Below are 26629 nucleotides of genomic sequence, written 5' to 3'. Positions count from 1 at the left end.
ATCTCCCTCACAGGTGCAGAAGTGCTCTGTTTTGTGCTAAACTGTAATGCTTGTCATTTTACTGCCTTTCCAGGAGCACTGCCTATATTCTAATCAACGTAGGTGTAGCCTAAAACTGGCTGTGCTGCAGGTAGCTGTACTTAGTCATGGTGCCCAGTTCCAAGGCTGTGGGGAATTCCTACTGCTATCTCTTACTACATGGAACAGAGATGAAGCTTTGGGCAACACAGATGTGGTGTAGGCATGGGTGATGACTGCTGAATTCTTGAGTTAACTATTTCTGCAGCAACAATTCTGGAAAAGCAAACCTCTGTGCTAACCAAGACAAATTTGCAGAACATACAGAATTACAGTGGGGTTATAACACTCAACAAATCCTGGACTTATTTGCAACCTTTTTTTTTTTAACAGTAGAGCAACAATTACATGAGCAGATTCAATATGGACTAGAAGGCGGAAGTGTATTCCTAGAGTGTGAACCACGCTCTCCCCATGCCTCCATCAAGTGGCTCATGCAAGCTGATAATTCTGACAAGCGCAAGGTGGTAAGTCCCTCATCCTGAATAGCCTTTAGCTATGAGTGTGTGGACTGCAGAGATGTTAAACTTTTTTGGGGGGGGGGAGAGTAGTCACACTGACATGTCTTAAAAAAAAAATTAGCAGTCTGATAGCATCTCTTACATTAGAGGAATGTTGGGAGCAGCTCACAAAAACTGCAGCTACACTAGCTGATGCAGGAATTTACGGAGAGTGCAATTTCTAAAGAGAAAATTTAAATCCCTTCAGTTACCTCACTCTCTTCTTCCCTTTGCAGCTGCCCCGTGATCGTGTGTTGCTGCGCACGCCCCAGGGTGTGCTTTTAGGCCCAGTGACAGCGGCTGATGGTGGGCTCTACCAGTGCATAGGCACAGAGAACAGATTCCGCCACACACTGCGCCGTCTTCGTTTGCACGTACTTCCACATGCCTTGCTGGAGGGGGCCATCACCCAGGAGGCCCCTGCTCTTGGCATTTGCGAGAGCTACTGGCGACAGCTCAACAAAGGCCAGGATACACGGCGTAGTCGGAGCGGCCGCCAGTCCCACACTGGACCTAGTCTGTGGGACTCGGAACAGCAAAGCAGCTGGTACAGAGTCACCCAGCACTCTCTGAACTGGACCAGAAGTAGTCCCCAGCACTCCCAAAGAAGCAGCAGCATCAACAGCAGTAGCCGCCGCCGTCAGCACCACCACCGCTCCAAGCCATGGACAGGCCACCATTCCCCTCCTCGGAGTTGAGCTTCATGGGAGGGGAAAGAGCGGGGAGAGGATTTGAACCCACGTTCTCTGGCGTGAGAGAATGACATTCCAAGGGACTCTTTGTAAGAGATGGGTGGATACAGAGACGGGGGAAACCTCTCTCCTCCTCAAACTGAGGGGACAGCACTGATGCTAATAGTGTGTGTTGTGTTGTGTGTCCAGGCTAATTCCAAGGTTTTGCAGGACCAAGGCTCACTGGCTTTTCCCACAGCTGTAGATACATGACCAGTGCAGATTCCAGGGGCTTTGGTTTTAGAGTCTATTTTTTACAATGCTCATTCACTCCCACCCACCTACCACCACCACATGACAAACTGTTTTTCCTACTGTGATAGGAAAATGGTGGGGCTTCCTTCAACATTAACCTCGTGGTTTATTATCCCTCTGTTACAGGAGCAGACTGCAGAGAATAAAAATGCCAGTTTATTTTCTAAACAAAATGCAGAGGGCCATGGTGAATTTCTGAAAGTAACAACATTCCTGCACAGTGATCCTAAAATTATATTTAAAATGTAGTTGTAATGCCCCATCCAGTTTGATCAAAGACCTACCGAGAATGGGAGGGGTCAACACCAGAGAAGGATAAAAAACATGTTATTAAGCTGACTTTTACCTTGGCTACAACACAGGTATAAAACTGACCCTTACCCTTGAATGGAAGTAATCAACAGACAGATCTATCCTAGGTTTTGTCTGGTCTCTGGCCAAATAAGCAAAAACAGTTAATTTGCATGAGTGGGAAGACCAATTGCTCTGTATATTTCAATATCCAACTTAGGAAAATACTTTTATTAAGTGAACCAAAATGTTATAAAGGTTTCAAATTCTTTAGAATGCTTCTTCAGGTAAACAAAAGCAGGGAGGGGAGAATTGGCTAGTGCTGAAACCATGGAGACTACATTTAGTCAGAATCGTAAGATGGAATGTGGGAGGATGTAGCAGACATTCAAATGAAACACTGCTAGGTAATTTGCAGGTTTCATCCATCATGTGTGCCTTTTCTCCCTGCAGCCATAGATGCAACCTGAAACCTGCAACTATAGCATTTTATTTAATGTGCTTTATATACCGCTTAATCATCAAAACCTCATTGAATCATGGAACTCTTGCATTGGGAGTGTTCCCAAAGCCATCTAGTCCAACCCCCTCCAAGGAAGGAATCTCAACTAGATCACACGGTTCTTTGCCTTGGCAATGGTTCCCGCAAACACTGCTGGTCACCAGCAGAATGGGTGCATTTATGCCTTTTGCCATCCTTGGTGGATTGCCTGGGCTCTCATTTCATAGTCTGGGGAAACAAGTCATCAGGCTCAAGTCTCTCATTTTAATGTCTGCCACCTCCTTCTACATGCCACCATAAGACTGACAAATGCTGACGTCTACAGTCCCCCCTGCTTTGCTTGCCATCTAGCCTGATGAGAGTGTTCTGGATAACAATTTTGTGAGAGTTTGGTTGGGTTAAGTTGTTGCTCTAATGTGAAGTTTGGAGTTTTTCTTATAAGACAAGGCTACTTTTGCTTATTATTATTTTTTTGAGTCCTGTATAAAATGCTTGTTGAACTGAAATGCAGTAGCAGGCTTTGGACTGCAGGTTATTCAGATGATTGGAGTTCTCCAGCTTTTCTGTTTTGTCTACAGCAGGAAAGACACCCTTTTACATGTTCTGTGTGTGCAGACTCCTTCTCCCCACGGTAGGGGAACTGCCTTATGCCTCAGTTGTAGGAGGGTTCTGCCTACACCCCTGCAGACCCACCTTCAAGTGCTGGACCAAGGAGGAAGGGTAAGGGGGGAGACCTAGCAATGGTGCTACAAAGGCTCCAGAAGGACATGTATCTAGCTCAAGAACCAAAGGTTTCCCTGATGGATCAAGCCCCATCTAGTTCAACATTGTGTTTTGCAGAAGCTGCTGGAAACAATAGCCATCTTACCATTCCCCCCCCCCCTCCAAAAAAAATCTGGTGTTCCAGAACACTGTTTTGGCACATGTAATTTCCATTAAGCTTCTATTGTTGATGGGTAGCAATAGTTCTGTCCTCCACACATTTATGTAATCCTTTTTAAAAGCCATCGAAGCTTGGTGCTATTATTATAACAACTAAAAGCACATTGTGTAGGCTAGTTACACGTAGCATAAAATAGTATACACCTCTGCGGAGGCCCCTTTTGAAGCTTTGCGCTGACTCCTTGGAATTTCACCATTTTGAACAAGTTGGTGTTATTTGCAGAACTTGGCTACTTACTATTCCCTGCCTATAGTTTGATTAAAAATATTACATAGCATCAATTCTAAGAGGGACACTTAAAACACTACTGGCTGCTCTTCTCCATTGTGAAAACTACTCAATCACATCTACCCTTTGCTTCTCCCTGCTTTATAGCCAGTTACTGGTCCATGGGAAAATTCTTCCTCTCATCTCTCACTGCAAAGCTTTCCTACAAAGCTATGGGGAGGGACAGTCAAAAGCATTCTGGAATCCCAAGCATCTAATGCTGATTGGTCTTAGCTCAGTGTTCGAGACACTGAATTCCAAAGATGTTAAGGAGGCAAGACTTCCTCCATGTTGATTCATCACCAGGAAGGCCAGTCCTATGTAGACTTAAGTATCTTAGTCTTAAATAATGCTTTCTACCAGTTTACCTGGGGAAATGGCTTTCTAATTTCCTGGATGTTTAAAAACCCTGTTATTCCACTGCCTGCCTTCAACTCCTCTCCAAAAAAAGGAAAAAAATAATTTTCCTGTTTTACACAAAATATCAATGATTTAATATTGGAGGAAAAATGCCTTGGTTAAAGTGTCATGCAGCCCAGCCCAGCTGATGTTAATTTTTTATTTGACAATTGAGTTCTGAAATATCATCCTTTCTCACCTCTCTTTAACAGCTTTTCAGGTGCACTCGCTGTAAAGTCTCAAAGATCATCTGACACAGAGAAATCTATTAACCTGACTCTTTCTGTCTTTGTTCAGTACCCTTCTGTCACCTACTGCTCCTTCTACTTCTCTGGGCTTTTTGGGGGGTGGCAGGGCTTCTGAAGTATTAAAAAAAGTTTTAAATATCCATTTTCAGAGCCATAACAATTTGCCCCTCAAATTCCTTCTTTGTGTCTTATTGGCAACGTATGTAGGTTTGGCCTAAAGGACTTTCTCTTTTCTTGGTGATGTGCAATTCACTACTGGAGGGAGAGCAGGGCTTGCTACAGCCAGAGTATGGGAAACTTTCTGTCAGGAACCATGTGCCAATGATGGGCCAGGCTGCTGCCAAAAGTGGGCAACCTTTTTCTCTATTTTCCTGCCACCCACTTCTCCCTAGAGAGTGGACTGCTAGGGAAAGGGACAGATTACATTTGCCACAGGACTGAACTGATCAATTGTGAAATTTTCCATCCCCCTCCTTCTCCTCTTCTGGTAGGTTCCCCACCATCACCAGCAGTATGGGATTAGGCTGACAGCTACATGCGGCCCTTGGGCTGCAGGTTCCCCACTCTGGCTCTACAGTGACTATTAGGCACCTGGGAGAATCATATCACACTATTTTTTACTGAAAACTAGGGTGCCAGAACTCAGAATTTCAAAAGGAGAAAGCAGCTAATCAGGGCTTCTCAGTGCTCCACAGCTACCCTCCTACATAGCAGGAAGTTACAAGACAGGAGCAGTCACTAGACCTGTGCATGCCTACATTTTACATGACAACTGCTAAAAGCACCCCTGACGGATGAGGTGGCGTTCACCCCCAAAATCCAAGTAAGTTCATTAACCTCCAAAGTTTAATAATAATAAAAAATCATAATACAATAAAATAACACACCCCTCCCTACCCTCAACAGCCCACCCTCCCCTGCTGGAAAAAAAGGAAAAACACTAAAAAGAGAAAGACAAAAGGACTTTAGTGTCAGAGCCTGAGGCAGCATGGGGCCCATGATTTGGGGTAGGAAGGTCAGGGTGGAGTAGAGGCTGGAGTGGAACGGGAAGATTCCTTGCCCCGTCCACCACCCTAAAGAACAAAGTGGTTACCCCAGTTCCTATAAAACCCAACAGGTACCAGGAGGAAGATAAGGGTGTTTGGGGAGAGCTGCCCCTCTGTGCAACAGGAGGCACTGCCCCTGTTGTATCTAGGGAATGCTGGTACGAGGAGCAGGGCGCTGCCCTTAAGAGGGCACCTGACTCCTTTTACTGCCAGAAGCAAGGAGCTGGGGGTTTTCCCAGCACACACTGTTATCGCCACCCACAACAGGTCTCTGCAAGGCTCTAGTCCTTACAGCAACAGGGTGCACCCTGCTGCTTCCACCAAAGGGAACTGGTGGGTCCTGCATTTGGTGCCCATGGTGACCCCTGCAATGCCTCCCCCTGCCGAGGTATCAACAATACAAAAGGAGGAAAAGAAGAAAATGAAATATTACATCATCTGAAAATAGTCTGGTGCAGGGCCAGTGCTGAGTCCGGGTGGGGGAGATTGTAGCCTCCAGCTTCTGGGACTAGGTGCCTCCCCCCCATGCAGAGTGCTAGTCAAACCAACAGGGTGACATGGGGCTGCCAGAGTCCCTTGCAGTGCAGTATAGTCCAGGAAGGGGAAATCCAGGCATCATCGAGCCGTCACAACTGCTAGGAAAAAGGAAGACAGTTACTACACATTAACTATTCGCCTGACTTAAAAAAAACCAAACACCAAACCCCTGAGTGCTCCACTACTAGCTCAGAACATGCCCCATTGCACATTTACCCCAACTCCATTGTGGCTGCAATCTGTGCCTGCTGCAGGGGGAGCCCCACCCTGAGGCAGCGCTGGGTCTGCCCCCCGGATCTTCTTTGGCTCTAATTCCTCCTTGGGCAAGGGTGGGTAGTCGCCGCGCTCTGTCTTCCGCTTCCGCCTTCGCTCAGAGTCTCGGCCTCTCCCACGGGTGCCACGCCGCTCTGCTTGCTCCAGCTGAAAAGGAACAAACAAGAAAGCAGGGGCTGACAAATCCTGTTTTTCTGATGCTTATGTGGGGTTATTATGTAGTTTATGCCTCTTACAGATACAAAGTGTAATATCCTAACCTACTGCAAGCTTTGGCTTAATTTCTTTCTTTTTTTTCATGGCAGAACTACACCACAGAATCTGATCTGTCATGAGGGCACTCATCTGTGCCTGTGAAGTTGCTGCAGCCAACTCACTCAAAGTATTCGAAAGTATTCAAACTATTCAGAAACCCAATATTGGGAAAATGTACAAGGTACAACAATGGGCAGGGCTGATTTCCTTGATGCCATATAGAGGAAGGCCAGGGTGCTCCAATTCTGCCCCTGTGTGACTTCCAGAGAATATCACACAACTGCTGCAGTTACTGCAAAATGCAAAAAGGAAAAAAAAGAAAAAGGATGGATTCAAAGCTAATTCCAAGATAATCCTGTGCAGGTAATTCTAATACCTACATAGTAATCAGTTGCTTCTACAATGCTGTTAACTTATGACTCAACCTCTCTGCACTGACTACATGATAAGCCCTTCCTCAGGCCCCTTCACACAGGTAATGCAACTATAGGCACACTTACTCTACACCAGAAGTCTACCACTTATTCTAATAAACCGCCTTCAGTTTTTTTGGATTCTAGATCTGCTCTCTGCTAGAGAGCAGGTTGGATAAAAGAAGCCATGTTAGGAAAACAACAAAGAATGTTGCAGCACTTTAAAGGTGCAACAAATATGACATTTTTTAAAGGTGCCCCAAGGAATTTCATTGTATTTTTGTTTATTGCTGTTAGCTGAGCACCATTTTGCTGAAAGGCAGGATACAAATGTAACAATTTTTTTAAAAAATGAACAACAACCAGCTGCTCAGTTCATGAGCGACTCCAGCTTTGATAAGAGTCCCTTGAGGTATGAATCTACTCCTAATTCACTGACAAATGCCACATCCACGAGTCCTCCTCGTACAGGAGGCCATAATGAATTCATGGCTAGTGAAAGAAGTCCCAACAAATAAGGAATCAGATCAGGATTTCTGATGATAATTAGAATATGCCCCCAGAGGGGGGGAAAGCATGGTCACTTACATCTAGCAGTTGGTGGAATTTGTCGAGCTGGGGAGCAGAAGCAGCCTGCAGCAGGCGCCAAATGCTCTGGCTCTCATCTAGCGTCACCTCCAGAAGATCTCCCTCCATTAGCAGCTCCTCCAGGGGTAGGCGAATGGCATCTGTCACCTCCAGCACAGGGCCCTGCAGCCGTGGCAGGTAAGAGCAGAGTGTCTCCAGGTCTGTGAGAGGGGCAGAAAGGCAACTGAGGAGAAGAAACAGCTAGAATCCTCTGCTGCACAACAGGGCTAGGACTAATTTCCCCAAATAATTGTTAAACCAGGCAGAACCAAAGGTGCCTAAAAATAAGGGGAACGCTCAACTACAAAACTTTCTAAATTCTACGTAGGGAAGCTGGCAAAATAAGGGCTTTACTAGAGAAATACCTGAGGCACAGGAGACATTCTTTTCTGGAGCTGTGGAGTCTCCGTTCTCCAAGGAAACCTGGTGGAGGAAAAAGAAGATGCGTGATGAAATGGACTTCCACGTCACAAATGCAGTTTTTGCACAGGGACTAATGTAGCCCTGCAGAGAGATTCACTTGAGATCATGGTAGTCAAGGCAAGGCAATTCAAAAGATGTATATTACATCACACTTTGTCATGTTCAAACCTTTGAGAGACAGAGTGGCAAAACTGGTGTGATAGATTGGAATGCTCAGCTGTTTAAGGAACAAAGCAGTTGGCAAACCAGCTTTTGAGGGAAGAACGTGGTAGGTTTGGGCGAGGCTGAAATCTCACACACAGTCTGAGGACTGTGAGGAGGTCCCAGGACATGAAACAGCTACGGAAAGAGGGGTTCAGAATAAGCAATACAATGAGAGACCTGTAGAAAGTGTCAGGAGAAAAAGGCTTGCAGAAATGCAGAGAAAATTAGGAATTGAGAGAAGGGACTAATCAAGAAAAGCAGAAAAGGACACTGAATGAACTTTCCAGTGCTTAAGGAGAGGTGCTGCATACTAAGTAGGAGAGAAGAGAGAAGAATGCTGGAGGTGGTGGTCCAGAAAGAGGGTGGCTAAAACCAAGTGGGACAAACTAGACAGTGGCCTGAAGAACCAATGGGTGATGGACGTGGGGCAAAATAACACACAGTGTCTGGCGATAGGACAACTGCGCATTAATAACAGGAAGTGGGCAGGCAGGGGTGTATAAGGGGAAATTCTGGCAGCAGTGGCTCCTGTTATTATAGCAGTGTGGCAAGGGAAATGAAGGCCAAGCAATAGGGGTGGGAAATGAATTTCACATATTGATCTGAATCAAATAATTATTTGGTTTCCATAACAGATGAAAAGATTTAAGATTCAAAAGCTGGCAAAGAATTGTATTTTTCCAAGTGGCTCCATTCTCTTGCATATTAATGGTTCCAGCACTTCTTTTTGTAAAAAAGAAAGATTATTGTTCCTCCTTATCTCCCTCTCTACAGTATCTTTTTGTAATTTACATTTTTTTAAAAGCCAAAATTACCAAATTCTTCAAAGGCCCCAAATACAGTAAAGTGTATTCAGAATTCTGCCAGTAGGCGTGGGCACTAACAAATATACAACAAAAGAAGTTTCTTATTGCAAAGGCTGTAAGGATGAACACCCACCATACACCGACTGCACAACCATACGAAGATTTCACTGCCCTTTCTACACTGGAACATGTGGATTATAACCATCAGTCTCATTTAGATACTTATTTGGACAGAAAAGCTATACATTTACTTTTTATTGTTATTGCTAAGCTGACGTTTCTACAAAATAAGAACATTCTGCCACTGGAAAGCAAACACACCTATGTGAAAGACAAATACATGCACCACACTTACGCTCCCAATCCAGACTTGGCTAGTTAGCACTAAAAACCAACCCATCTCCCCCTGTACTCACTTACCTTGGTCTGTTCATTACAGCTGCTCTCTTTGAGAGCACCTGCCTCCTTGGCCGAATCTCCAACCAGTCGCTGCCGCAGCCCTGCCAGACGCTCCAAGGCAGCTGCTACATCTGAGGAGGCTAGGAGCTGGCGGGCACGGTCCTGCCATGTGATGGCTCGCTCTGTCAAGCACTGTAGGGCTTCTCCCTCAGGCAGTCGCACAGGAAGCTTTTGCAGGGCTACAAGCAGAGCCAGGATCGTCTCCAGGCGGGGCCGGCGAGAGCGCTGGCAGAGTGGGCAGAGGAATTTTGCTTCCCATTCCCACCATGCAGGAGAGGGGCGGGGGTTGCCAAGGCGGGGCCAAGCCACACAGGTGGTGTGGAACCAGTCCTGACACAGTTCACACTGCAGCATAGCAGGGCTTGGAGGCTGGGAACATACACAGTACTGGCCCCCAGGAGGACTGTGCGTTGATGGCACAGGCTTCTGGGCATTTGACTGACGTAGGCGTAGGATCCCCGCTTTCTCCTTCTGCTCACCTTCTTTGAAGGCCAAGATCTGCTGGCACAAGGTTAGATAGTCGTGATTACACAGAAGTAAAAACTTAAGCAAAATCCCATTCTCCTCACTAGAACCTAATTTCCCCTTCTCCAAACAAGGTACTACTAGATTAGTGATGGGAAATCTGTGGTCCTCCAGATGTTGCTGCACTATCTGGCTGGGTATTTATAGGAGCTGGAAGGTTACAGCTGCCTCACCTCTGAACTAAAGTAAGTTATTAGCAGAAATCCAGACATGCTACCCATTTCCCAGATTCTTCAGTACTCATCTGCAAAAGGACAAGTCCATCATATCAATTTTTATATTTCAATAGCAATGCAGTCCTACTTACTTTCAGAATCATTAAAATTTAAATATGGACCTCAGCAATATCTAAAGCATTGCTATGATTTTATTGAATTGTATAAGCATTGCTAAGATTTTGTTGAATTGTATCAATCATTTTGATGAATTTGTTGTTTGCTTTATTCATGTATTACTGTGTTTGATAGTATAGTGATTGCAATGTCTGTTGTTTTTTAATGCTATTGTGATGATTGTGAGCTGCTTTGAGCTCAGAAATATTAGATCAAATCAAATCCATCACCATTGCAGGTGAAGGTATGAGAAACAATCCTACCAACCTGGGGCTAGTTCAGAACCAACACCTCTCATAGGAGAAAAGGCCCCAGACCCCATTCATAATACAAACAGCCCTCTCAAGCCAGCCACTCACAACGGAGCCAGGGTCCCTGAGGTCTTGTGCTGAGAGGCCCAGGCTTTCTGTATCAGATTTGTATAGGCCTGGTTCCTTCTCCCGCTGCCACTTGGTGCGTTTGACACTGTCCGAGTCGGCATCAGCACATGGGCACAGCACCTGGGAGAAAGAGGCGAGGTATGAAGCCTTTGATTCAAGAGGTCAGGCCCTAGAATGGCATCCACCCATCTCACATGCACAACCTCATCACTAACCTCAAGTAACGTGTAACAGGAATTCTTTTTGAGAAAGGTTTTGGAAGCCTTTTCCCGCCAGGAATGTGCAGTAGCCACTTGCACTTCTAAGTGACGCAGTTCCTCCAGACGCACCGGCAAATCCCTACCCACAGCTACAAGCCCCTCCAGGTCATCCAGGCAAGGATAATGATCCCCATTCTGTAAAGAGGTTATAGTACATATTGAAGAGGTTACTGTGTGATTCTGAGGCCTTTACAGCAAAGTTACCCAAATCCTCAGGGCTACAGCACACCTGGATCTCCTCAACATCAGCAATCCAAGCCTGTGCCTTAGAAAGAGCCTCCTTGAGTGACAGGATATTGGGCAGGTGCACTGGGATGTTCTCTGCCTCTTTGATGATGGCCTCTAGTGTAGCTGGTGGGTGCTTCTGCCTGCAAGTGATGGGGAGCGAAGTCATCAGACAAGGATTTTCATGGGCATGTTTTGGCACATACACAAATAACTAAGTTCTGTTGAGGTGAACCCTCCCAACAAGAGCTGTGGATACCCAGGCATCTGAACTCTTCCCTGTCAACAATGGTGCTTAAACCTCACCTGGCCTCCAGGCACATCTGGGCTTTTTCCTCCCAACGCTGGGCAATAGTGAGTAACTCCTGTAGTTCAGCCATGGCTTTGTCCACAGCAAGGCTAGGTGCAACCCCACAACCAGAGGTGATGAGTGCTCTCATAACAGATAGAGTGACTTTATCTTGGGGTGAACGCAGAGTCTGCTTGACCTCCTCCAGCCAGACAGCCTGTTGCACCTGTCTCTCCAGTAGTTCCATCTCTGGCACCTCCACCCCTAGGCATGTTCCCTGAGCCAGCAGTCTGTGCAGCTCTGGGGAGTTGCCTGGGAGGTCCTGTAGAGCTTCCTGAACCTCGGCTTGGAAAGCTTCCACCTTCTCCAACACACCCTAGAATATGATACATATCATCAAGTCAAACAGATTCCTTTACAGTCACTCAATGTCTCACCTAGAAAGCAACACCAGTCATCAGTGTTCCCAGTGGAGCACAATATATCTCCAGTTGTGGCAGGGGGCCACAATACACCACCAATTATCCCACCTGGACTTCTTTGATTTGGTGCATGACGCAAGGCAAGTTGCTCATTTGCTCTAGGAAAACACGTAATTCTTCCACTGTCATATGGACTGATGGTTCCCTGTAAGAGCAAGCAGGAAAAAGGACAGAATGCACTTAGCAGCTATAGAGAGAGAAATACAACAAAACTTGATCCCACAGAAAACTACTGAAGAAAACAGCCACCTCACCAATACAGTACGATTAAAACAAAGAAGAGTATCCCTGCAGAAGAGGCACCCTGGAAAACGGACTGCCTCAGCCCAATGGACATATAAAGCTGGATGCAAGACTATGCCATCCACACTTTATATTGTTGTATATAAAACTCATTATCTGCAGTCTTCACTCACCCAGTTTCTTGGCTGCTTATCAGACCCAGGGCCTCTGAGACACACTTCTCTGCTTCACTCAAGCAGCTTTTGAGTCGATGAAGGAGCTCATTCTCAGGGAACTTCCTCTCACGTGCCTCGGACTCTAGGGCACGCAATTCCTCCAAGGCTGCAAGAGCAGACACACTTCATGAAGTTCAGAGCCAATTACACCTCTTCAGCTACACCTCCTGCTATTAACCTCAGGAACCCAGGTCAGAAAAAAGCCCATGAGTTGCCAAAAGCTTCCCAACAATTGTGGGATTCTTGTCTCTCAATCAGTGGGTGACACATTACCTGATTCCCAGCTCCATCACTCTCATTCTGAATTTTATGCTTCAGTTCCTACTACCGTGTCCCACTTGTCACTGCTTTTCTCACATTCTGCTTTACAAAAGGAAGCCCTAATGCTTACAGCAAGGGTGCATACTTTCTGCTCACATCATACCTCAGCCTGTATGCAGGGCCTTGGGGGATAATTGCACACTTCCCCACTGAGACCATAGAGATTAACCTTATTCGTTAGAAGACACCAGTGAAATAAGAAGCCCAATGTCACTTACTTCTTTTGCGTCCGTCTTCGACTTCCAAAGCAATTCGAACCTTGTTGGCCCACATGTCAAAGCACTCAGCTCGAACCTTCAGCTTGTGTAACATGGCTGGGAGCTCATCCAGAGTGTACCGATACCTGAATGGAGGAGTAAAAAGAAGGGATCAGTCTGATCTCAAAATCAGAGCAAAGCCCACAAAAGTCCATTCATCAACCCTCAAATCATACCTAACAACCTGTACTGAAACTATTATTTCCTCCTCTCACAAAGCAACACACCATCTTTTTAAGACTTTGAATGCACCTACAATTTATTTTAGTGTCAATCTTCCTATCACTTTCATTGTGTTGTAGTTACTAGAGTGGCTGGGGAAACTCAGCCAGATGGGTGGGGTATAAATAATAAATTATTATTATTACTAATGGCTACTGCTTATCACTTCCAAGTTAGCATCTCTGAAAAAGTTAAACCTTCAGCATTCCTATTCTGCAGCCTTTTTACAGACAATAGGTTTATAGGAGCTCTTCAGAGCACTCTTAACATAGTAATAAGGTATCCTCCAAACTTCCACATGCAAGCCTGAAATGTCAGGCAGGCACAGATGTGCCATTATCTTGCAATGTTCTCAACAAGTTTCCCAAGCCCACCTTTTCCCCATGGTGTCTCCCAACCCCAACATCTGAGTCAGGGTACCAAGATGCTGCCGTGTGGACCACTGGGGTAAACACATCACTCCTAGAACAGTTGTGACTGTTGCCAATTTTGTGTGCTAGACAGATGGCTGCTTATGTTAATTTTGTTTTTGAATGAAGTGTGACAGTCATGACGATTTCACCTATACAGAAGCTGAGCCTAGTAACACTTCAGGAGTCATAAACCATACATTTCCCTGTGTCCAACTCAGCACCTCTCCTCTAAAGTGACACCAAGAAAACAGTCTTAAGATCTTAGCTGCTTTTTTAAAAAAAGCAGTGTCACATGTTTCCAATGCTATAATACTCAAATCACCTAGTTCAGGCCTTCAGCACTCAAAAGGCCAGTCAGCCAGATGTAGGGAAACAAATACAAATAAGGGGTGGAGACAAAGAACTTGTTCAAAATAACTCATTTACATGTCTTTTTGCTCTGGCTGGTTAAATTACCTGATTTCTTCTTTTCAAGTGCTTTTAAACTGATGTTTTGTTGCTTTTATGTAATTTTGTGTGTGTGTGTTTTTTGTTACACACTGCTTAGAGTTTTTTAGAAGTCTAAATTTGTTTATAAATGCATTTAAATGAACAAACAAAGCAGTCTACTTCTTTCTGCCCACCTGAGGTACTGCTTGCTGCTGGGGCACTTGCAGAGGTCATTGATGTGGTAGAGGCAGACAAGACAATCTGGACAATCATAGCAAGCTAGTGCTGACAAGAAGCATGTTGTCTTGCACTTGTCACATTGGCGCTCATCATCTGGGAGCAGCTCAAAGGCCTCCCGCTCTGCCTCCGTGATACCCTGGGGTGGGAAGAAACAATGATCAACTGCTCAGGCATCCACAGCTATCATACAATTGTTCCCTGCCCCTGCATCATATACCCATCATATTTCCCTGCACCTTGTCAAGAAGAGCCTTGCGCAATTTGCGCTCCTCTTGCACCAGAATAAACATCTCTTTGTGCACAGCAGCTGCCAAGTTCAGGTCCAGCTTCTCAGGGCAAGCAGCCATCTTACAGATAAGCTCCTCATGTGAGAACACACAATATCGACGGAGGCGGCGGTAGTGCTCAATGCACTGGCGACCAGCTGGCAACTAAGAAGAAAAAGAAAGAAGTCCATTCGTCAATACAACTGAGGATCTCTGGCTCCCAGGATTCTCAGGTGAACCTTACATACTCCACAGTCATAAACTGCAACCCACGTTCATCACCCTGAAGTCCTGCTTTGGTAGCCCACCACATTCTTTCTTACAAGAAAAATATTCTAAAAATGCAGAAATATGACTCACCCAGTCAGCAGTACAGAAGTTTACTGCTTCAGCAAAGTTATAGCCCTGGTTGAAACCACTGTGGTAGGCTCTAGGGAAGGTAATGACAAACTCTCCAGCACACTGGTTGGTTCGGACAACCTGCAGAAGCATACAGGGGGAAGCAATGAGAACAGGGCAGTGCAAGGGAGACACACATACATGCTACGTAGACAGATAGATTACTCACTGGGACCCCATGAGCCATGAGTGTGTTGGGGTTCATGAGCGTCACCAACTGGTGCAACAAGTCTGGTTGACTCTCAAACAGTTCTGGGGTCAGCTTCTTCATTACATCTTCCAGATGTTCAGCAGCAAATGATGGGACCCCATACCAGGTTTTGGGCTCACCCCTGAAAAAGAAATTGAGTCAGGAAGTGCTGCTTTCAGCTATCCCTAAAATACGGGAGAAGGCAGCCTGAGCATCCACTGATTTGCAGCCTCAAAATGTCCCCTCAAGACATATGGTTACTGAAGTGTATAGAAAGAGACAAATTTTATTTCAGACAAATTTTGTCTCCCAAACCGGTTCACATCAAGGTTCAAAAACAGGTGGTAGTGAAGGAAGTCAGAAAAAGAGAGGAAAACTGACAGAGTAACAAAAGAAAGCGTGCTCTCTGCACTGCTTATCTTAAAGGCTTATTATTTAAAGACTATATAATGTGAGCTCCATTATAGCAGAATTCTTTCTGGGGTCCTCTAAATTCCATGCAAAGTGCCATGAAAGCGGACTTGTGTTCACTATTTTCTCTTTCATCTGTCTTTCTATTTAGATTTAATAAAAATAAAATAAAATATTCCTTCACCCTTATTTGTGATTTTTAATTTTTTACTCTTTGTAATAGTGACTTTCTTACTTCCAACATGGGCTGCCTTTAGAGAAGCCTTGCACTCGACAACAAATCCAGCCTCCATGGCCCCTCCCCTCCCCACCCCAGATGTCTTACCAGTGGAGGTAGTTAATAGAGTAACTCCAATGATCCTCGATGTGCCAGCAGAAAGCAGAGAACACCATGCCCACGTAGAGCCATGGAACCTTCATGCCCGAAATATCAGCATTTATGTGGCATAGCACTGATTGCTTCAGCACTGGCATCACATTGAGGTTCCAACCGCTAGCTGCATACTCCTGCAATCACATGTAGAGAGCTAAGAAAGAGGGTAAGGCTAGTAGTACAATGTAAGCCTCAAGTTACAAAGGGTGAGGGGTTTAAGATATGTAGGCAAGAGGACGTCTGCCTTCAATAGGGTACACACCGCTTCCTCTGGAGAGAGCTGCCTTTTGCCATCATTGATGGGGAAGCCACTTCCAAATTCCTTGGAATGGATATCAGCCCCATACTCCACTGTTACATCTTCTTCAATGCTGTTTACTAAGCGCCAGAACTCCTTTTCCACCAGCTCTGTTGGCACCATCTGGGAAAAGAAGCAGAGGAAGAAGTCAAGAATACAGACCCCACATTTTTAAACTCAAGACACTAGAAACTGCATGGCAGAATCTGCAAAAGAACAGGATGCTGTGTTCCTTCCTTCCAGCACCCAGCATATTCCACAACCTTCCCAGAAATAAGTTGGGTCCTACTAGCCCATGGCCTAGCCTACAGTGAGGGTACTGTGACTCACATGTACAGGCATATTGAAATAGTCTGCCTTGAAAGAATCTGCCATCTCGCCAAAGCTCTGTAGTGTGTACTCTCGAGTGGCCTGCTCAAACCCAAAAGCCTCTGGGGGGCGCTTGCATTCCTATGGAAGAACAAAGACAGAAAAAAATAAGTAAAAGGATTCAGACATGGCCACCGCCCCCTCCCACCAAATTATCAATGATGATCAGGTTAGCAGTAGATTCATAATTATTTTTTAATCAAAAACAGATCCATTTAGATGAGGAATCTTCACATCTAGACATGCAAAAAATGTTCCACTGTGCCTGCTGTCAAGAGGCAGAAAGGGACCCCTTACCGCCATGACACATTTAGGACACCTCCAGACGCCTTTTGGAATTTCAGGTAAGGGGGGCAATAGGCAGAAGATGTGGTAGTTGTCATCACAGCCATCACATAACAAGAGCTTGTCATCCTCATCTCCCCGTGCACAGATACGACAAACAAAAGACTCAATCTGGAAGAAAATAGAGCAAACCCTAAGCACTCATATAAGAATCAATAACATGTGTCTGCTAAACCCTATCAATAGTGTTTCTTTGACAGCAACCATCACTGCATGTTCCAAAGGAAAGTACAGGACGGTGATTCAGCTATTGAATACAAGCAGGCAAAGTGTGACTGAGGTCACATCTCCCTGCAACCAGCATCTATTAGTCACTCTTGATCCATTTCATCACTGATAAAAGAGGAAAATGAGATCCTGAGACCTTGAACAAGAGAGAGGAGGTAACCCGCTCTAGATGCCCTCCTCCGCCAACAAAGGATACTTAATTCAAAGGCAGGATATAGAGGGGTAAATGGAGGGCACCTGACTAATGAGTAGGAACACAGAAGATTCCACTTACAAACTGAGTGTTGTGGTTGCGACGCAGGCGCATTGTCATCTTGGTGCAAGGTTCTGGACTGTGCCTCAGCTCCTCCTTCATGTTTGCATAGCGTCGGGGTGATGTGGGCTCCAGCTTAGTCTCCGGAACAGGGGCCTCCTCTTTCACTATCACTGTTGGAGGGCACTCAGGCATCTCCTTGTCTATATTTGGGGAGAAATAACCTTAGGAATGGAGAGGGCCGACTCTGCCTCCGGATTTTCAAATGCAGGGCTAGCTCACAATTCCCACCTTTCTTGCGCATATTCTTGTCCTTGGCCACAAGCCCCAAACCGAGCATTTTAGGCCCAGCACCATAAATCTGCAGTTTCTTCAGTTCTGGATTCTTCTCAATGTCTTCCTCTGTTGGCTCTGGCTGCAAGGAAGGTGTAATTAGAAAGGGGATAACTATATAAGGTTACCAGCCTTAAACAGTGTCACAAACACTCGAAGAAAGCAGCAGCAAAGGAAAGCAACAGTAGAAGATAGACTGGGGAGAAGAACTGTTGCATAGGGAGAACTGGATAATGCAAGGATAGTGCTAAGCTGTGACTGAGCTCCTGGGGCAGAACCTCACATTGTGCAACAGAATTCTTGATTACATACATCCCTGATGTGAAACATGCCATACTGCAACATAAACAAAAGTCAAGAGTGTATTATGGGAGATTTAGTCTCCTTAGGCTGTATTTCCCATTTTATGTGGTCTATGGACTTCCAGCCATGAAGCAGGGTAAGTAAGAGTAAAAGAGAGGCAGGAGAGATGGACAGAACAGGAACTGTACCCATGCTTGAGGCGCTCGCTCAGGTAACAGAGCTGGGGCGCTGGGAGGCTCAAGGCACGATTCGGATTCCTGTAGGAGGGCGACAAAATGAGTGGGGAGTAGGGATCAACAACAGGGCTGCAGGAATTTTAATGAAGGGAGTAGTACTGGATTGTAATGAAGGAGATGGCTGCCTGGTCTATGACTTCTTTTTCTTGAACATCTAGAAATGAAAGGAATTAAGGTGCCTTACAATTGAAAGCCATCTGCTACAATGGAGCTAAAACTGGTTAGGCTTTACTCTCTCCTGGAATTCCTCAAGAATTTCAGGATAGTCATGGTGGGGGAAGGGGGAAGAAGAAAAGGGGAGGAAAACAACAACTATTTTTGGGCTCATTTTACTGATGGGGAATCAAGAGGGGAACTATTCAGCAACACAGCAAAGCTTAAAACGTGGGAAGGGAGAAATAATCCTGGAATTTTAATTCTTACCACCACCCCTCATCCTCTATAGACACCCAAGGCACCTTAATGTAGATTAGCTAGCCATTCACACCTCTAAACCATGCTGTCACCCTAGTTCTTTCAGAGTTTTGAGAGTAGGAAAATGTGGATTTTGAGCTATCCTTTCACTGTAAACAGACAAAGTGGGGATTCTAATCCATATTCATGATGAAGACCATGGAATCATGAGGTTATTTCAGATTAATTCAAGCCAAAGATCTAACCTTGTTTGTGAGACATAGCCCAATAAATTTCCATGCTCCTAAAGATGAGCAACTCCCAACCCCTTTACTATTATCGGTTGTGTCTTTCATTTTATAACTGAAAACAAAATATGAGGCTACGCTCCAACTGCACACTGTTAACCCTGAGATAAGTTCTTAAAAGGTTGGGACAAGGACATCCAAAATGTTGTTTGCTCTTCATGATCCTGCTCACCCGCTGAGATATGGCAGAAAGGTCTTGCTCCATGTTCCACCACTGCCTAAAGTAGGGATGGGGAACTGCCAACTTCTGAACCAGATACAGAACTCAGCGGAACTCCTTCAGGCTCGCCAGTTCCACTCCCACCTATCAGCTGTTCAGCAGGGAATGGCTGAGAGGGAAGACTGCTTTGGTGTTGTGCAAAGTGTGCAAATATAGATCCTTTCTTTGTAAGAAGATCAGCCAAGAGGTAGTCTTGTGTTCCTGGCAAATATGCAAAAAGAATCTGTACATATTGCAACTGAATGCATGAAATGAGGCTGTGAATAGCTGCAAAGCAGGGCCTGAAGTTCAGTGATGCATTGAGGTTATCTGCACTATTCTGCTGGTATTATAGGGTATTTTTTTGTTTTTTGTGTGCTTTTGCAGTCAGGATAAAGGGTTTTGAAGAACTTTTTTTTTACACTTTTAAAAACAAACTAGAAATGGTGAAACTAGAGCTGATTTACTAAGAATATAACATATGTCTCTGTTTCCATGGGAAATAGCTTTGCATGTGAGTGTGTGTGAATATGACTGTGTGGTCTGGCTCCATCCACTTCTGGGGCTGGTCCCCCCCCCCCACTACTGGATTGCAGCTGACAACTTCCCACTGGGGTAATATGGTTTTTCACCTATGAGTTTTCCCTACCTCTGGACAAAAGGATAGCAAGTGGCTATGCAGGACAGGGCTCCCTCAAGTTGCAGCACCCATACACTGGAATGCTCTCTCTTGTGAGTCTGCTCTACCCCTTTCCTCTACTGAAAGACGGCCTCTTTAGGCAGGCCTTCATCTTGGAATAATCCACACTCCACAAACCAGCATATTTTTATCCAACTCTTAATGACATGGTGTCTGATGTTCTTTTATTGAATCTTTATCATATTTTAGTTATTTTATTGCATGCCACTTTCAGAGAAGCTGCTGCAAAGCAGCTTATGTAATTTAATTAATAAAAATGCATAAACACACCTGTCCCTTGAACATGCTCTAAACAACTAGATTCAACATTTACACATACTGTACTATACAGGTACAAGAATAGCCAGATTTTGCTTTCTTAAAACCAACCAACCAACAAAAAACAAAACTTTTTTTAAAAAAACAACAACGCAAAACTACATTCCAATAAACCTTTAGTGGTTCACAGCTGACTAAGGCTTAAACCTACATTGTTAGCTCATAAAGATGAAACTCGCACACAAAAAAGTGAGGCAATATCCCTTCTATAGAAAAGAACACCCACGTCTGTAAACTCTCATCTACTTGGTCTTATCACCATTCCTTTCTCTTCCTGCCATAGTAATTTAAAATCACTGAGCTTGTTCCTTCCAAAAGCAATGCTTTGTCCCAGAAGAGCCAAAGACACACATTTCCAGTCTTTAAGACCTGTGAGGACAAGACTTTTTTATGTGGGAGGGATGCACCCCAGCAGGTCTAGGAAGAAACAAGGCTTTCTGCAGAGTCAGGGAGATGCATGTGTGTAACAGCCCTGGGAGTTAGTGACTGGCCCAACCCAGAACAAAAATTGTAATTAGGGCTGAAGGTGTGTCTTATACTCACCTCCTGCTGCAGACGCTTGGCCCGGCGCCCATAGCTGTTGAACTTAGATGGCTGAACCGATTGGCGCAATGGGATGCTGTGTGGCTTATACTCCTTGTCTTTCTCTTCGTTGTCAAATGGATGGGTATTGCACTGCTGGGGGAGAGTAGAATTAGTACCAAACAGACCTCATGACTACACCGACCCATCACTAGGAATCAGATAGCAAGTGCATAATCCAGCTCTCCCACAAGAGCAAGAGACTAACACAAGGGAGCACATGACATTTTTTTGCAGCTCAAGTCTCTGCCTTCCTGCCTACAAAAAAATCATTTTCCAGAACAGAGTAGTTCCCAAGGGGAATACATTCATGAGGTTCCAATCTTTCCTATAAGCATCTAAAATAAGAAGGAAATGGCAAGCGCAATGAGGTTTTAAGAGATCTGCTACTCACCACCAGGTTGGCACCGGACTGGTACATTTCATAAGGGTAGATTATGCGCTCATAGTGGGAGCGAAGAAGGGATCCAATGTTCTTCCCCGATGGATAGGAAAGGCGTTGAGCCACTCGTGCCCACCGCCGATCCTTGCAGATGGCTTCATATCCACCTTCCTCCATCACAATCTGGAATACAAATATATTGAGAAATACTATTCCTCCCAAGCTTGGCTAATTTCACACAATCATCACACAAAAGGAATGGATCATACTTGGTTTTTCCTATCCCTGTCTCCAAATCACGATCCACAGCAACCCAAGGCTGAGCCCTGGCAGTCCCTTCACCAAACCAGTAATGAAATCCATTCATTCTACAATCCCTTTTAAACTTTACATATTATCTCCCATCTCTGTTTTTAAAGGAATAGCTTGTTTTCAATGGAGGAATTTAGTTTCCAACTTACTTTGCTGAGGCTGTACAAGTCAAGGATTCGCCTCTCTACATTGGGGATTTTCAGTGCAGAACCTTGGATTTCCCAAAACTTTGCAATCTGGTCTAAATAGTTCAGCTTCACTCTGGTCTGTGCCTGGCAATAGGGACATGACAAACTGCAGTCAGCTTTTCTCATATCAATGACTTACATTAGTTTCCGACTAATCATGGAATCTTTCAATCACCAATTACTGACCTCCAACATATTTTCATGGTGCCATGATGAAATCAGTTTTGTAGACAGCAGACACACTCATTGAACTGGGCTTAGACATGTGCACTATAGTCATATTTCAACTTTTCTCATCTACATAGCTAAGACTTTAAACTTTGACTACTTCACTCCAAAAAGGAAGCTAGAGTGCTAGGTCACCATCTCACACCTTAACTCCCTACAGCACAATCCTATGTAAGTAATTCTCAGTGCCTCCAACAGGGCTTAACAAGTGCATTTAGGATTGCAGCCTCAGAATGTTCACTTATTTCACCAAGTACAACTCAAGCTGCAATCCTATACACATTTAAGTGGGAGAAAGACTCACTGAATTCAATGGGGCTTTCTTCTGAGTAGACATGTATAGGATTGTACCATCTTGCCAGTACCTTATGCACATAAATCGTTTGAAAAGTACAAGAGAAGAAAGAACAAGAGCAGAGAATCAGAGATACTCTAATTAAAGCAATGAAGATGTGGGGAAACCCTTAAAATAAATTGTAATACAATTACTGCAATACAAACAAATATACTACATACAAAATTGACAGCCATTAAACCCAGAAATCCCACAATTTCTCATTATCCTCCAGGATGCTCTCATATTTCTCGAATTATATTAATTTTGCTGCAATTATTAAAGGCTTCTCCTGATAACCTTTTCCAGTACCAAAAAACAAGAAGGCACGACATCTGTCTTAGCTAGCTTGTTCATTTTATCAAAAATGTGCAAGGAACCTTACAGTTCTCTGTCTCTACAGTTGCAAGACTCACCTCTAGTTCATTGAGCCTCTGTATTCGTGGGGTAAACCGGAAGTTATCCACTTCCACAGCAAAGGGAGGCTGCCAGTCCTAAGAATGAGAGGGAAAGATGGTGTGGTTAGGATCCCAATGCTCTGTGTGCACACATGTAAATCTTTTAAATCTAAACAGCAAGAGATTCCAGTACTTTTGCTCACAACACACCACCATGAGCAAGGATTAAGTTAAATATCTACGTGCCTTGAAACTCAGAAAGTAGTCTCACAGGATCACATTTGATTTTAAGCTTAGACTGCTTAAGCACGTTAGTTAGATTAAAAACAGGAAAACTTTGGCAGAAGGGGGAATACCCTTGATGTAACAACAAAACAGCCCCCCATACACAAGAGAGATCAAGCAGAGACACAGCTGACACTTGAAAGAGGCCTAGCTTTCCACATGGATGCCTCCTAGTGAAGCATGAATGCATTAGGCAGTGTAAAGTGGTGCGCATGTGTATGTCTTCATCTTGAGCATTTATACAGACAGAAGCACAGGACATCATCAGTGTCTCTTTCACCCATTAGCAATATTCTTCCCCAAGGCACCGGACATACAGGAACTGAACTATGCTGATGCTGATACACAGGCACTTCAAGGGTGGGGCAACTGCTTATGGTCATCAAATGCCAGACATAAAGACAAGGAAAGGCCTGTGAAAGTGTGTGTGTGTGTGTGTGTGTGTGTGTGTGTGTGAGAGAGAGAGAGAGAGAGAGAGAGAGAGAGAGAGAGAGATTGAGATTTTCCAGGTCTCGTAAGAAAAGTGGGTCAAATTGATGGTTACACATTTTAATTTCGATCAGCTTGAACAGCCACCCGGATTTGTGTCCCCCCCCCTTTCCTATATGATTCATATAAATATGTGCTATTTCTTGGACTTGTGGCAGCAAACAATAGTATTTTATTGGTTTCTAACAGCATAACTCAACTAAAAAAAACAAACTTAAGAGGCAGGCTAAGTTGGAAAATTCCTGATTTCTCAGTTGCAAGGCATTTCATCACGTTGCTGATTTCTAGTGAAATGCTTGCTTAAGGAATAAAGCAGATCTACAATGCCATACATTCTACTAAATGTTAGCGCACACACAAAATCATGACAAAGATATCAAACAGTTATGCCTCTTAAAATTCCAAAACCTAAAAATAGAAGAGGAAAACCAAACATGCTAACAAGACAACTCTTAGGCACCATTGTCCAGACTCACATCATTGTCCAGACTCACATTGTCCAGGTTCCCATCCTACATCAAGCTTGACTACAGCAGAAACAGTTGATATGGAGGACACTGACTAGTTTGAACTAGAGCATATACCTCTCTAGAAACAAATGTGGAACAAACCACGTTCAAAATGTTCCATTTTACCTTTACAAAAAAGCTATTCACTGGACAGACGTTGGTGCACTGACTAAACACCACAATAGTTTCTCAGTGAAGAAGAGAAAGAAGGGTGGGTGGAGTTGTTTCAATAGCTTAAGTGGGACCAGAGGGCAAGAAATGCTAAAACAGATGGGCCCCCTCCTCTAGACACACCTACCTGAATTCCATTTCACCATCTCTTCTGGTCCCACAGAAGAATCAAAACTCTATGCAATGCCTTGTTTGATACAATCTCTGCTAGAAAAGCAGCATTGCTCTAATAATACTTACTAGCCTTTCCCTCTACTGCTTCTTAGACAAAGTTTATGTCACTTGGACATTACAGAAATGCTTTCTGTTTTGGGGTTTGAAATCTTTAGGCTATAACCAGTTCCCCTGCATCAAAATAATACAACAGGGAAAGAACTAAATAACATGCATGCAAATCAATAATATAAGCTTAACCTCATCACTGTTGAATGAAACTGTTAGCTGTAGTGCAGTTTACAGCTGAGGCCCAGCAAGGGAAAAACTAAGAAATTCATGAGACACCAGAATGTAGAAATAATCATGAAGTAATAGAAGCAGGAGATAACCCAATCTACAACTTCTACAACTTTGCAAAAGAACAAGCTCTACATCAAAACACACATTTCACCACATCTTGACAACTCAATCAGAAACTGAAGCCTCTTCCAAGCCCACAAAAATATGACAGAGGTTGATACAAATACTATGAAGACAGAGAATCAACATTCTTCCAAACAAAGCCAATCACTCCATCAACTTGCTCATCTACTCAGCATCCATTCACTGATTATGTCACAAGTGATGCTCCAATGTGAATGCAGATGGTTCAGCTCCCAAACAGCATGCTTGGCATCATTGCCTCTAGCATCCACAGATGCTACGTATCCATTCTTATTATCATGCCAAGACAAGCATCCCAAAGACTAAAAACACCTAATGTGGTGATCTCCAGATATTGTTGGACTACAACTCCAATCATCCTTGATCTTAGGCCACTCTGGTTGGTGCTGATGGAAACTGGAGTTCAACAACCTCTGGTGGGCACTGGGTTGGCTCCCACTGCTATGACTTGCTGGAAGAACCCAAATATTTCAAACCCACCAAGGCCATACATCTTCCACACCACACTCTACTCCTTCCATAACTATGACAGCTGTCAATAATTCCTTTCAGGAGTTACAACAGCCCCATACATCCTTATGACAGCTCTCAATAGTTCCTTTCAGGAGTTACAACAGCCCCATACATCCTTAAAGTCATGTTATCCACACCCAAGCTCTGTCACTGGTGCTTCTTGAAAATGAACTCTCTCACCCACTGAAAGGGGAGCACCCCAATATAATTCCCACTCAGTCTACTCCACTGGCGGACACCAGCCCCAACGGCCCCCACCTGCTCTAAGCACCTGCCTGTCGCACACCAAGAACCTGCTGCTCCAAATTCGGCATGCCCACTGGCAGGCACGGGCTACTCCGAAATCCACAGGCGCCCCCAACTCGTGTCCCCTTGCCCACAGTGTTCCATACTTACGGCAGGAGGGCGGATCTTGCAGATGCCGCTCTTCTCTGCGATGGGCCGGATTTTCGCAATGTAACCTAGTGGGTCGCTGAATTCAGCCCAACTGGGCTCAAAGACGGGACACTCGGGCGGCGGCAAGAAATCCTCCGGGGGCAACAGGGGTTCGGCTTCCCCTGCCCAAGCCGGGCCACGCTCCACCCACTCGCCTTGCTCTGCCCCCCACAGCCCCCGGTCCGCCTGGTCCGCCCCTCTGGGAGCCCGAAGAGCTCGATCTCCCCGGGGACCCCCATCCCCTTGCTCAGCCTTGTCGCCCCTGGGAGCCCCTCGCTCCCCCTTGGCAGCCCGCTCGGCCTTCTCGGACCTGGGACCACGCTCCCCACAATCCCCGTGCTCCCAACCCTCGCCTGAAGGGCCTCTCTCCGCCCTCGAACCCCGCACCCCTCGCTCCCCTTTCTCCTCGCGAGGCGCCCAGTCTCCCGGGCCTTGGTCTCCCGCCTCGGTCTGCTCCCCCAGCTCCTCCCGGGACTCCATGCCCCCCGCCCGCTCCTCCCTCCCGGGGCCCCTCAGGGGGCCATACCCGGCCCCTCCCCCTCACTCGAGCCGCAGGCCTGACTGAAGAGGGTTAACTAGGCCGCTCGGCCGTAGCGGTTCCCCGGGGTCGCCGCTCCCCTTAGCCTTGCTCCCGCCTCCTCTCCGGGGTCTCCCTGGTGCCTCTCCGGGCCCGGTGCCGCTCTCACAGCCCTCCCTTCCCGGACTCAGGGCCTGCCGGGTCCCCTCGGCCTGGCAGCCGCCGCCATCTTGGACTTTCTCAATACCCTCCGCTGAGGCTGTGCCATCAACAACAAAGCGTCTCCCTCCGCCACTCTCCTCAGGTACGAAAGGAGCCTCCCCCAAATGTCGCCGCGCGCCTCTAAAATGACCTATCTCGTGCAGGAACCCCCATCCAAACGGCTCAGCTAAGTGCGTTGAGTTACGTCGGGAGCTCCAGAAGCAAAAGGAAGCAGAAGAAAAAGTCCCTCAGGGCCAAGGCGGAAGGATTCAACCAGCAGGGGAATGTGGTTGCTGGAACTCCTTGCGCACGTTTAAAGGGCCGCATCGCGCCTGCGCCAGAGAACAGAAAACAGGAAGAGGGGGGAGGACGGTCGAGTGGGCGGGGCAAGTGCTAGCCCCACCCATTCAGTTGTCAGAGCAGCCTGAACCTCACAGCTGGTTCGATTCAGTTCAGTTTCTATCAGCAGGATC

At 45.5% G+C, this 26629-nt stretch overlaps 2 protein-coding genes across 10 annotated transcripts in view; one reads left to right on the top strand and one right to left on the bottom strand.

Annotated features, from left to right (window-relative positions):
- LOC309359830 (semaphorin-3F-like) overlaps nucleotides 1–2863 on the top strand; it is a 31789-nt gene extending 28926 nt beyond the window's left edge. For all 3 annotated transcript variants that reach the window (XM_081894025.1, XM_081894027.1, XM_081894026.1), the window contains exons 17-18: nucleotides 412–545; nucleotides 815–2863. In XM_081894025.1, the coding sequence (XP_081750151.1) occupies nucleotides 412–545; nucleotides 815–1276 (596 nt within the window). In that variant the 3' untranslated portion in view covers nucleotides 1277–2863. The remainder of the gene's footprint in view (nucleotides 1–411; nucleotides 546–814) is intronic.
- On the bottom strand, nucleotides 1705–26436 carry KDM5C (lysine demethylase 5C). Of its 7 annotated transcripts, none has more exons than XM_081893710.1 (28): nucleotides 25400–26436; nucleotides 22455–22532; nucleotides 21438–21560; nucleotides 20989–21159; nucleotides 20556–20690; nucleotides 18047–18115; nucleotides 17514–17637; nucleotides 17244–17425; nucleotides 16694–16852; nucleotides 16358–16477; nucleotides 15992–16150; nucleotides 15682–15863; nucleotides 14925–15087; nucleotides 14717–14836; nucleotides 14327–14521; nucleotides 14045–14226; nucleotides 12748–12872; nucleotides 12167–12314; nucleotides 11799–11895; nucleotides 11286–11644; nucleotides 10984–11122; nucleotides 10710–10889; nucleotides 10474–10614; nucleotides 9219–9758; nucleotides 7731–7788; nucleotides 7327–7526; nucleotides 6014–6217; nucleotides 1705–5895 (listed from the first exon to the last, which is right to left on the bottom strand). In XM_081893710.1, the coding sequence occupies exons 1-28, from the start codon at nucleotides 25916–25918 to the stop codon at nucleotides 5887–5889; spliced, it is 4881 nt and encodes a 1626-aa protein (XP_081749836.1). In that variant the 5' UTR covers nucleotides 25919–26436; the 3' UTR covers nucleotides 1705–5886. The 7 variants fall into 7 exon arrangements, with proteins under 7 accessions (XP_081749836.1, XP_081749837.1, XP_081749841.1 ...); XM_081893711.1 differs by having other exon boundaries at nucleotides 9219–9755; nucleotides 25400–26434; XM_081893715.1 differs by having other exon boundaries at nucleotides 9219–9755; nucleotides 20556–20687; nucleotides 25400–26434.
- Nucleotides 26437–26629: the final 193 nt, after the last annotated feature.

Source organism: Podarcis melisellensis (assembly GCF_964234715.1).
Source record: "Podarcis melisellensis genome assembly, chromosome: 17".
Taxonomy (NCBI): domain Eukaryota; kingdom Metazoa; phylum Chordata; class Lepidosauria; order Squamata; family Lacertidae; genus Podarcis; species Podarcis melisellensis.
This window is presented reverse-complemented; position numbering and strand designations above follow the sequence as displayed.